Source organism: Suricata suricatta, chromosome 11, assembly GCF_006229205.1.
Source record: "Suricata suricatta isolate VVHF042 chromosome 11, meerkat_22Aug2017_6uvM2_HiC, whole genome shotgun sequence".
Classification (NCBI taxonomy): domain Eukaryota; kingdom Metazoa; phylum Chordata; class Mammalia; order Carnivora; family Herpestidae; genus Suricata; species Suricata suricatta.
Window position 1 is genome coordinate 13099246 of NC_043710.1, and position 13099 is coordinate 13112344.

The 13099-nt window shown below is 36.9% G+C and overlaps 2 protein-coding genes across 2 annotated transcripts in view; both read left to right on the forward strand.

The window, feature by feature from the left end:
* The window catches only part of LOC115272413 (olfactory receptor 5M3-like), a 5552-nt gene extending 592 nt beyond the window's left edge, over positions 1–4960 (forward strand). Inside the window, 1 exon segment of the mRNA XM_029915489.1 lies at positions 4947–4960. Within this exon segment, the coding sequence (XP_029771349.1) occupies positions 4947–4960 (14 nt within the window).
* Positions 4961–4975: 15 nt separating this feature from the next.
* LOC115271621 (olfactory receptor 5M9) lies at positions 4976–5908 on the forward strand. The gene has a single exon (XM_029914505.1). The coding sequence runs from the start codon at positions 4976–4978 to the stop codon at positions 5906–5908; it is 933 nt and encodes a 310-aa protein (XP_029770365.1).
* The last annotated feature ends 7191 nt before the right edge of the window (positions 5909–13099 follow it).

Below are 13099 nucleotides of genomic sequence, written 5' to 3' on the forward strand. Positions count from 1 at the left end.
GAAGACTAGATAAAATCAGCGAATGGATGTGTAATTTTGAAAGCACAGCTCTCTAGAGTCAACTTAAAAATTAAATTGATACTCATGTGGAATATTTTTCACACCTGTGACTAAGATGTGGTAGCTAAATAGTTTGAGAAAACTTTTGTCTTTGAAAGACATAGTTAGGTGGTCTATTTGTTGCTAATGACAACATGTTCTGCCATGAGAATGTTAACATAATTTGGTGCTTCTCATATTTCATTTCACAAAACACAAGCAGGAGACAACATAAAACTTGGACTTTGTTGGGGCACTTGGGTGGCTTAGTCAGTTGAGCATCTGACTCTTGATTTTGGCTCAGATCACGATTTCATGGTTCATGGGATAGAGCCTCACAATGGTTCTGAGCCTGGTTAAGATTCTCTCTCTCCCTCTCTATCTCTTCCTGGCTCTTGCTCTCTTTCTCTCCTCCTCCTTCAAAATGGATAAAGAAACATTAAAAATGACAAAATAAAAAAACAAAACAAAAAACCTTGGACTTTCATTGTCTCTTGGTAAATAAATAAATAAATAAATAAATAAATAAATAAATAAATAGCTGTTTTGGTGTAGAAAATACATAACTGTAACAATGTAATACACACTTAAATTACACATTTAATTACAAATTTATCTTCAAAGATATAAATAGAAAATGAGATTGATGTAGTACAGAATAAGCATTCTTTGTCCATTTTTGAGTTTTATTTTCCTCAAGAGAAACTAGAAATGCATATGAACTCATTTCCACACACACATTCATATGTCATGGGCAGCATTTTAAAGCTACTCCCACTTAGGGGCGTCTAGGTGGCTCAGTCAGTTAAGCATTCGACTTTGGCTCGGGTCATGATCTCACAGTTTGTGAGTTCTAGCTGGACATAGGCTCTGTGCTAACAGCTCAGAGCCTAGAGCCTGCTTCAGATTCTGTGTGTGTGTGTCCCTCTCTGCCTCACTCCCTCTCACACTCTGTCTCTCTCTCTCTCTCTCTCTGTTTCAAGAATAAACATTAAAAAATAATTTCCTGGAGATGCGTAACTGCCAAGTATGAATGAAAGAAGACAGAACCCATGTGAAAGTGGAAGAGATTACATCATGTTATCAAGAATTTTAATTCCTTAATTTTACCATAAAGACTACCCTTCTCATTAACAATCCTTAACTTCTCCCCCTTGATATGTTTCCAAACCTGTAATCATTATTCCTTTTATAATCACCTGGGTAGTTCCTCGGGGAAATGCTCTCAATGCTCTCAGTGTTCAAAATTCTATTATAAATAGTGTGAAACTATCATCTGCTGTTCTCTGCTGAAGGTGGGTCTGCAAAGTGTATACTTTTGCAACATGATTAATGCAGCCAATAATCTTTTCATTTTTATCTTTATCTTTATTTTCAACATACAACTGAGACTTTATTTGTAGACTGATTTGTTAGTACAGTGCTTTATTTTATGAAATTATATTGTTGGGAAACATTCTTTATCTACTCAACACATCATAGGGAGTACATTGCAGTGGAGATTTATAAAATTTTATCCTCATTTTTTACCCATTCACTCTTTTTGACAAGTACCTTTGATTTTCCCATTGCTGTTTTATTTATTTTTAATTTGCAAAGTGCACTTATTTATTTGTTTGTTTGTTTGTTTGTTTATTTTGGTGGAGGGGGGGAGGCAGAAAAAGAACGAGAAAGAGACTCCCAAGCAGACTCTACAACTGCGGAGAATCAAACACAGGGCTAAATCTCAGGAACTGTGAGATCATGCTCTGAGCTGAAATCAAGACTCTGACGCTTAACTGCCACACAGACGCCTGCTTCACATTGTTTTAAAAAAATATGTGAATGGAGGTGAGACTATCATATCAGTGGGAATGATTGGACTAATAATTATACCTTTATTGTTTTTCTTCATGGGAAATTCCTGAAAGATTAATACATTTTAATTGGTAAATTACATATTTTATCTTCTCAATTGTTTTGACAGATAATGCATGTTTGCAACAAATTGGCTTTTCCCAGAAATAGTCTGATTACCTAATCCTGGATCTAAGTGACCATCCAAACTTTGAGGAGGAGAGAGAAGCAGCAGTTTATTATCTTTGTAGTTGAGCCTGCTCCAGGGTCTTACAAAGTTCCTCTAGGTTATCTAGGACGGACTGTTAAAAAATAACTTTGTTACGTCTTGAAAGATAATCAAGCTAAAATTTAAATGCTTTATAATTTTTAAATTTTATAATAAGACAATTTATAAAATGGATAAAAATATAAATTTTAAAATAAGATAATAGAATAGGTAAGCAAAGAGGCAGCAATATAAGGTCATGAAGGTACAACACTGGAGTTAAATTAATTGGTTTGCATCCTAATCTGGTCTGTCCGGGGAGACATTCTTCATCTCGGTGCTTTGGTTTCCTCATTGCAAAGTGATGTTGTTAATAGAATCTGCTTCATAGGATCTTTGCATGCAAAAGTACAGTAAGGACTTAGTAAAAGTTAGCTGTGGTTGCGGATATTATAAAGCTGAGATTGTTGTAACTAGAAGAATCTGGATTAGAATGTTTTTATCATATTAGAATATTGTAATGTCTTATAGAAACCTGACTTAGAGATCATGGACGGTGCTGTAAAAATTAAAAAAAAAAGGTAAGTGTGAACATTCCCGAGAATTAGTTATATGTAACATCCAAGCTAGGCAATTTAGAGAGTTCTCAAGAAGAACAAGACAAACTACAATAACAGAGCTAATGATTATGTACTGAGGAAAAGAAATGCAGGATTAAACATTGGAGAAGTAGTATTAGTTTTTGTGTCTTAGATACCTTGATGCTTTTTCATATATTTTATACTTTATTGATTTATTTTTTAAAAATATTATTTATTTTTGAGAGAGAGAGAGAGAGAGAGAGAGCAGGGAAGAAGTAGAGAGAGAGAGGGACAGAGAGAACTCCAAGCAGGCTCTGTGCTGTCAGTAAGGAGTCTGATGTGGGGCTCGAACCCACAAACTGTGAGATAATGACCTGAGTTGAAATCAAGAGTTGGACACTTAACCAACTGAGCCACCCAGGTGCCTCTGTGTTTCATACTTTAAGCAAGATACTAGTACCATTAACACAAGTTGACTGTTGGTTAGAGAATCCTGGGTTTAGGGTCAGGAGTTTTTACAGAAGGAAATCCCTGCCCTTAGCTCTATTCCCCAGCCAGCCTAGAGCTGTCATCTGACTGAGTATTCCTAAACTTGAAAGATGCCAACAGATGAATTACTATCATGGAATCATAGTAAGGAGACACTTAGAATTAAAGTGTTGGTGCTTATCCAGGTGCTTGGGTGGCTCAGTTGGTTAAGTGTCTGACACTTGATTTCCACTCAGGTCATGATCTCAGGGACATGAGATTGAGCATCACATTGGGTTCTGTGCTGAATGTGGAGCCTGCTTAAGATTCTCTCTCTTCCTGTGCCCACCCCCTGCTCTCATGTACATGCTCTCTCTCTGTCAAAAAAAATTAAATAAAAAATAAAATTAATACTTAGAAGCTTCTTTGATGCTTATTATGTTATCTGCCCAATTCATAGCATATTTAATTCTAGCATTAAACATTTTTAAGGTAAGAAATAGTTCATAGAGATTAATTCACCTAAATCTGTCCTGCCACTAAAAGCAGGTGGCATAAGGTAATCACATAGCTTGTACATTTTTTTAATATATAAAAGGATGTCCCTAGCAATACTTTTTCAACACGCCAAGCAAATACTTCTCTTTCTTTGCTTTTGTAATGTGTGTCCTTCATATTTAATATTTCCACACTGTTCCTCACTATCTCAGAAGTCATGTCCTCAGAGAAATCTCTGCTCATTCTGTCTGTACCCTGTTTCCTCTTATTTTTATCTCCCAAGAATGTTGTACCTTTGTCACAACACGTCCACTTCCTAGAGTATCTTGCTGATACCTTTATGTATTGCTTACTCCTTTTCAGTGAAAATAAAGTATTATGCAAGCCAGAATCTTGTGCGTCTTGTTCACCCGCAAATTTCTGGAATTTAGAATTCTAGACATAAGAAATATATCAGTCATATAATTGGCTTTGATATTTGTAAATCAATTATGATAAGCAATTATAAACAAAAGCCCATTTGTAAAACAGTAATATACCCTTCAAACCACTATTACTATGGGGAGCTTAAAATCCCAAGATGGTGCTAAGCCTACAGATACATCCTTGAGGACTTAGGGCATGTTTTCACTTGTTGAAAGAAGTAACCTGGGAAAACATACTGTTTGGGGAACCTTGTCCTTGCGATGACATTAAATGTGAATATGACCAAGAAGGTGTAGAATTGTTTGGTTCTGAAAACCAGTGACATCTGAAATAACATGTCACCTAACCTTTATTTCATAATATTTATCTGCTGTCAGAATTTTAATAGTGGGTGCAGCAATCAGATGGGCACAGTGTTTAGCTAAACAAAATAAAATATGACTAGGAATTTCATATGTTGAAGGCATAAATCATATGTTGACATAAGGTAGGACAAATATATCAAGAACTAGATTGAAACACCAATGTGTAAGTTCATAAGTTGGATAGGCTGTAGCCATTCCTACCAATCATCAGTTTGACTTGAATCGTATTTGTGTCTTGTGATTTTAAAATTATTGTAATGCTCTAGCAAAACATAAGTGTCCAATTTTAATAATATATGATATCAATGTATGTAGTTGTCAATTTTACTGGTAAAGAACTAACAAATGTTGATGGCAATTACTTATAAGATCTGCTAAAAGAACTAATGATGCCTACATGTTCTTATCTTGGCCATGGAGCAATATCTGCATTGATTTTTAAATTATTTGAATTAAACTAAGGATAAACGTGACTCAAAATTTCAAGAATAAAACAGATCCGTTCACATTTTTTTTTCTCTTTAGGTGCTACAGACTGACTCTGTGTTAAGGCAATGCCAAATTTCACAGATGTGACAGAATTTATTCTTCTGGGCTTGACCAGTCGTCAGGAGTTTCAAGTTCTCTTTTTTGTGATATTTCTAGTAGTTTACATGATTACTCTGTTAGGGAACATCGGTATGATCATTTTGATCAGCACTAGTCCTCAGCTTCAGAGCCCTATGTACTTCTTCTTGAGTCATTTGTCTTTTGTCGATGTGTGGTTCTCTTCCAATGTCACCCCCAAAATGTTGGAAAACTTATTATCAGAGACAAAAACTATTTCCTACGTGGGGTGTTTGGTGCAATGCTATTTTTTCATTGCCCTTGTCCACGTGGAAGTCTATATCTTGGCAGTGATGGCCTTTGATCGGTACATGGCCATCTGCAACCCTTTGCTTTATGGCAGTAGAATGTCCAGGACTGTCTGTGTTCGACTTATCTCTGTGCCTTATGTCTATGGATTCTCTGTTAGCCTCATATGTACACTATGGACATATGGATTGTACTTCTGTGGAAACTTCGAAATCAACCACTTTTACTGTGCAGACCCTCCTCTCATCAAGATTGCCTGTGGGGGGGTCCACATCAAAGAATACACGATGATTGTTATTGCTGGAATTAACTTCACATATTCTCTCTCTGTGGTCCTCATCTCCTATACCCTCATTGTAGTCGCCGTGCTACGCATGCACTCTGCTGACGGCAGGAAGAAGGCATTCTCCACATGTGGGTCCCACTTGACAGCTGTTACGATGTTTTATGGGACTCTCATATTCATGTACCTCAGGCGTCCCACTGAAGAGTCTGTGGAGCAGGGGAAAATGGTGGCCGTATTTTATACCACAGTGATCCCCATGCTGAATCCCATGATCTACAGTCTGAGGAACAAGGATGTGAAAGAGGCAGTCAACAAAGCAATTGCCAAGGCAAATGTGGGGCAGTGAAAATGCAGTAAATATTTTTGTGGTATGTTTCTACACTATTATAAATGTCCAAGCATAAAAGTCCTAGTGCAACAAGGATTTTCTATAGGTGACTCTTATATACAATGAAAGGTCCAATCTAACACAGTGATATTTTACTTCATGAATGGACCCTAACTGTTAAGCCTGCTTTATTCTACATACACAAACACATAACAAAATGACATATTGGTATAATTCACAGTGTATATAAAATTGTATATAAAATTCACTGTCATTAGAAGAACTCATAAATAAGTTAATAAGTTAACTAATTATAAGTTAATTTATAGGTGCCCTTGTTAAAGACAAACATGATTTCCTAGGGTTTTATTTTTCTATACATATGCTCCTCTACCCATGTTTCATATGAAATTTATAATTTCATAAGAAAAAGTAAAAATTCATGTCCTTTTCATGACCTTCAGGATGTTAATGGTCCCTGATTTACCAAAAAAAGTGTTCTATAATGTTCACGCATGCATAGACTTTGGAAAATGGAATTTTACTCACAGTCTTCAATGTGTGTCTCAGTACAATCATATGGCACAGACCTCAAATATAGGTTGTATGATAGTTATATCTGTGTTTCTCCTTCAATAAACTGTTCAATTACTCTAACTCTACTCCTTAGTTTGGGTTCTGGTATAAATATCTTGATATTAAAAAGGTGAATACTTACAACAAAGGAAGTTTTGTGTCCTCACATAATGAAAAAAAGAAACAGTATGAATTTTCTGATATATAAAATCTGACCTGTGGCCTCCACACTTTGTCCTATTAAACCTTTGGTTACAATGATTTGTATTGGATCATAGTTTCTTCTTTTAACATTGCATTCTTTGGCTCTGTATTTAGCAGCTTAAATCAAGATTTCAGTGCCTAGAGTGGATCAGCCATTTAAAAAGCACTGTTCAACCAAATGCTATTGCACTAAATGTGCATTTCAAATTTGATCAATAGTATTTAAAATGGTACTCCATTGGGCCTGGTTAAACATCCTCAAAAGCTCACTATTCAATTTATCTTGATTGGTGCATCCACAACCTACTTAATCTACATTCTATTCTTGATACAGGTAGAATAAATACCATCTACCTTTGATGACTTTTGCTAATTTACCATCATAAAGACAAATGGTAAATAGATATGATTCCTAGTGAGTGAGATTACTCTAGTGTAAGTGCTCATTCCATTAAAAGCTGTGCACAGTGAATATGTACAAGTGGACTCTGTAAAGTAGCATATAGCTGTGGTAATACCAAGACCAACATGGACTAATTCAAGGACAGAGGAGAGTATTATTATTTGGACTAACTTGCTAATTAGCCACTGGCCATTTTCTTTGAGAATGGATTTGAAGAACAGAACATAAAAGGAGGAGAGCTCTCTTTGATAACATTAGATTCAGAGCAGGAGAAAAGAGTACCATTGGTTGGTATTGGAAACCATGTCAACAAAGGATTTCTGTTTGTTTTTTGCTTTATGCTTTAGACCACCCAGATTTACTTCTGAGAGGAGTTAGCGTCATGCACAAAAATGAGAGCTGCTCAAGGAACAGCTTTCAAAGATGTTGACACATCCTAAGACCATATTTCCTGTGATCTTTATGAAAGCAATATCCCTACTATTTTATTCTTTGTTGTAGGAATAAAACACTGAGCATCCAGCTATTGAACAAAGGTCCCATTGTACCTGATTAGCCAGGTATGTAACCTCGTTATGCAATTTTAACAATGAGCTGTCAGTTGAAATTTATGTGCAAAACCTAAGGGTCATCTTCTTAAGGTCAAAGACACTAGACCTGAATTTTTTCCTCCCCCTTCCCACTCAAAAATGTTGCCACTGAATTGGTTGCCCTAGAGCAAGACATGGAAGCCCTATATTGAGGGAATAATCACCTTACTCAAACCCCTAATTCACACAATTTCCAGAGAAAAGAATAAAATCCTCTTATTAAGTCATTGTATTTTGAAGGGTCACTAGTTGTAGCACTTAGTATCCTAAACCTCTTTCCAGGTGTTCTAAGCATACTTTTCCAGAAACATGATCTTTGGTGTCTCACCTTTGCATATTACTACTTCCTGGGGAAATTTTTGCTTTGAGGATAATTGAGCCTTGCCTATTCTCCTGGTATCTAGTGAAGTGTATCTGGTACTCTGTCATAACCAGAAAAAAGCAAAAACTTAACCCTCCTATCTTAGATATTAGGTTATAGCCTCTTTCCCTCACTGCCAGGTGAGTCCTTGGATGTCAAGTTAGTTTGTCCTAAATTCTAGGCCACTTTTCTCCATTGGTGTTTTCATATACAAGTTTCTTTCTTGGGCCCAGGCTTTCTCAGCTGTTTTATCTTCTCCGTGTTTGTAGATATAGACTGTGTGATCTTCCATCAGTCATTTTAGCCAACACTTACTGTTACCTATTATGGACTGAATTCCCCAAAATATATATTGATGTCCTAATCCAAGGTACCTCTGAATAACATTTTCTGATAGGGTCATTACAGATATAATTAGTTAAGATAAGAGTCACATTGGAATAGGGTAGACCTTTAATCCAGTATGACTAGTATCCTTATAAGAAGGAAATATCGGGGCACCTGGGCAGCTCAGTTGGTTAAGGGTCTGAGTTCAGCTCAGTTCATGATCTTGCCGTTCATGAGTTTAAGCCCAATATTGAGTTCTGTGCTAACAGCTTGAGGCCTGGAGCCTGCTTTGGATTCTGTGTCTGCCTATTTTTCTGCCCCTCCTCCACTTGCACGTTGTCTCTTCTCTCTCTCAAAAAATACATAAACATTAAAAAAAAAAAGAAATATAAACACAGGTACAGAAACAAGATGGCCAGAGATTGGAGTTATGCAGCCGCAAGCCAAGGAACACTAGGGGCTACTAGAGGTTGCAAGAGGCTAGAAGAGACCCTCCCTGAGAACTTTCTGAGGAGCATGGGCCTGCTGATACCTTGAGTTCAGATCTTAGGTTCCAGAACTGTGAGAAATAACTTTTTGTTGTTTTAAGCCGCTTAGTTTGTGGTATTTTGTTAAGGCAGACTGATAAAACTCTACCATTTTGTTGCTGCCATGTTGGAACTCTGGTTTTTCTATGAGGCTTTTTTAGTCTCCTGGGCTCTACTCTGGGAAGGTAAACTATCATCCTTTCTGCTCTGGGAGTGCTTCAAGCTCACTGAACTTACCCTCAGATAGCTGTGTGTTTTTGTAGCAACCTCACCTGAATCTGGTACGCTACCCAGAGGAGGGGCACCCGACTTCTTTGCAATGATTCACGAACCTTTAAATTCTCCTCACGTTGCCAGTCTCAGGTTGAGCCCTTACTGCTTGTGGTAAAAAGAAAATGACTTTCTCTTTGTTATGAATTCTCTTCCATTTTCCAGTTCATTGCATAAGATTTTAGCCATCTAATATATGCTTTTTAAAAAAAAAAAATAAAACAACCAAAGCCAAAACAACAATAAAGATATCAAAGTTATCTCCTTTTGTTGAGTTCTTGCTCTTGGCAATTGAGAGTCATGTTTTCCAAGATTAACTTCTCTGCTGTCACATCCTCCCTCCAAAAGTTTAAGAGCTTGAAAATCATAATTCTAATTTTTTGCTTTCTCTCCAGAATCTGTATCATTTACAGTCACTTAGAACACATTATGGCTGCTTTAATAATGGTGTTGAGGTTGGATGAAGCAAATATAAAAATAATTTTAAAAACGTAGTTTAATAGGACAGCATTGATGTTTTCACATAAATCTAATATCTAAACTTAACTACAAAATCTATACTAAGATAACTTGGGATAACTTAAGTTAACCTTGTTTTCGAAGATTTCTGATTAACGCCTATGTAGTAATTTCTTTGGCCAGTGTTTTCCAAAATACAATATATGAGATAATTTTATCTATTGCACAGACACTGGGTTATTTTAAATGTTTAAGTGTTAAAATTTTTGCTATTTTCTATTTATGATGATTGGCACAATTTGTTCTCATTTTCAGTGGCTGTCATCTGAAGTTGAGTTTTTGGATTTATTTAAATAAAATTATGAGCTAATTTAAGAAAATGTATATTAAGCGAAGAATAAATGTGATATGCCAATGAAGAAAAGTCATAAAGCATAATCATAACTAAAAGTCAAAAAACAGAATCAATGGACAAATCACCACAATCACACACACACATGCACATACACACACACACACATTATGTACATATATATGTAATACTGTGCATATATTCTATAGTATAATTCATACAGCAACTTCTTGGAGTACCAATTGTCTATCAGGCACTACTTTTCATGGTGTTTATATATATCCCTTCACTTTAAGTTTTTCATAGTCCAGTAATTTCTGCAATGTTCAACACTATGAATTTGTTCAAATAAGACAAAATCCAGTAAGTGGTTACATCATTGTTTAGTTTTAGTCATATAATATTCAAAAAGCATTGGAAGGAACTCAGGTATCCAGCATTCATATACTGTTCAATGAACTGTAGCCCTAGGACAGGACCAGCTTTGAGTTTCTGAGTTTCATAAGCACCATGCCCTCAGAACTTGAACATCTTAAAGCAACTTTTCATCTTTTTCTCACCACTAAGAGGCAAGAAACAGGTTTTGAGGATCCTGTTTGATAGAAGTCAGATATATCATCCAATGTCTCTTAGCTAGAAGTGGTAAAACTTAGGTTTGAACGCAAGACCATACTATTCCAAGACGTTAACTACTATTTTATTAAGATGCTAGAGCTTCAAGGCAGGCGTATGTTGATTACTGGTTATGCCTCAGTTTGAATCATGAGGCTCTTGAGGAGAAAACAGGGATGACAGAAGAAAAAGGGGAATCAGCTCATGGAAGGTAAGCACTCAGACGTTACCTTGGCGCATATGATCAGGGTGACTTCGTTTTGTTCATTTGATAATGACCTTCATTTTGTTTGTTGTTTGTTCATTTTATTCACTGTTGATTGTTCCTAAGCCACTGACCAATCTTAAGTGCTCTGTCTCTTTCTTTGGTCTGTCTCTGCCCTTGTGTAAGGGGGTCGGTTTCAGATTTCACCAAGGGACACTCTCAGGTTTGGGAATGAACACTTATTAAAAGTTGTGTCACTTTAAAGCCACAGAAAACACCCAAAGTATGTTAATAAAAATAAATAATGAGGAAGTGTGTTTTGTTTTTGAGTGAAACTACTGTGGTATTTAATAAAACTTAAGAGGAGAGAATGTAACCAGGCTTCACAAAAAACAAATACGTGGGCCTTGAAGGATAAGAACAAAGATGTCTCTTGTTTGGATTTCTTATGTTTCTTTCTCTACAGACCCGTTTTCTGTTCCTCAGTGCATGGGAAGTCACAATAGCAACCTCAGCTCCAGAATTCACTTAGTCTAAGATCAGGTGATCAGTTGACTCTCACTGGAATTACAGAATTATGTCAAATTCCTTTGAAAGACATCTAATTGGTTTATCCTGAGTCATGTGATCACTCCCAAGTACTGTGCTTAAGGGGTGGGACTACTGGTGCGATGACAGTTGTCACACTCCACCTCTCTGAAGGAGAGTCTCAGAGGGGACAGGGTTTTGGTAAATGGGAAATCAGTCTATACTGTGCTCCTTTTGTTTACTCACCCATTCATTCATTCACTCCACTCTTTCAGGACCATTCAGACTAGTTACAGGGGTTTTATTAGACACTGAGAGTGATACACTGTAGAAGATAAATTCATCTCACCAAATCCTGGGAATTGAGCAAACTGTGTGTCTGAGCCAGACCCAGGCATGTCATAACTTACTGGCAGACTTAGCAAAGCAGAAGGGGTATTTGTACTGGAGTCTGTTTCACCAAAAACAATTAGGCCTGATCATTTGTCCTTTATATCTTTTTAATAGGCTTAGAATACTTGTTTTCCTTACTGGGACTGCCTTATCCTACATGTGCCCTTATTCTCTGAGCAGCACATAGGTACAGTGCTACCACACTTGAATGACATCTCAAGGCACTTTTGGCTGCTTGCTACTGCCTCTGGAATTTTGCCTTGGTTACACATTAATTGGTTTAATCACCTTTTTATCTGATCTGTTGACTCCCTCTGAGTCTAACTTCATATCAAAATTAAATGTTTGTTTTCATAGTTATCTGACTGATATCTGTCTCCTCTACCAACCTGTTCAGCTCTATTAGGCAGGGGATGTGTTTGTTTTGGCTCACAAAATGAATCACACAGTAGACATTATACATTTGAATTTATGAGTGAAAAAAACAAATCTATGACATTATAGTTGACAGTTTAATTGGGTTTTGGATTATTTTCCTCTATATATAATCAATCCAACATAGAGGTATATTGCTGAAATGTGACAGCAACCATAATTATCATATGGTTTTAACCTACCTCTGCCTATCCCCCAGCACTTTGTTAAGTCCCGATATCCTCAAAACTTCAGAGAAAACTTGGAAGACACAGCTTTGTTTAGGGAGTTTAGGGGTAGGTCTATACTTTTGCTTTGAGAAGGTAATAAACGGGAGTATAGATTTCTAAAAGGTAATCTTGATTCTCAGAGCTGTATAGCAGAAAATGGCATCTTTTCATAGGACATGGTAAGTGTAATAGCAGGGAGTGACCAGTAGTGAATCTAACGGTGGTCAGAGGCAGAGTGAGGAGTGGTGGTTAGTAGAATAGATACAGTTGGGGGCAGGCTATTGCATGAAATGACATGGGGATGGACAAATTTACTTCACCACCTTCCCTTCCCCTTTCTCTGTCCTCTACAGGTATACAAAGCAGACCCAGCAATAGCACTGCTAGGGATTTACCCAAGGGATAAAGAAGTGCTGATGCATAGGAGCACATGTACCTCAATGTTCATAGCAACACTTTCTACAATAGCCAAATCATGGAAAGAGCCTAAATGTCCATCAACTGATGAATGGATCAAGAAGATGTGGTATATATACACAATGGAGTACTATATGGAAATGAGAAAGAATGATATGTGGCCATTTGTAGGAAAGTGGATGGACCTTGAGGGTGTTATGCTAAGCAAAATAAGTCAGGCAGAGAAGGACAGATACCATATGTTTGCATTCATAGGTCTAACAGGAGAGACCTGGCAGGAGACCATGGGGAGAGGAAGGGGGAAAGAGAGCGGGGAAGAGTGAGGGACACAGATCAAGGGA

Coding starts and splice junctions, on each gene's coding strand:
- LOC115271621 (XM_029914505.1), top strand. CDS start 4,976: ATGCCAAATTTCACAGATGTGACAGAATTTATTCTTCTGGGCTTGACC.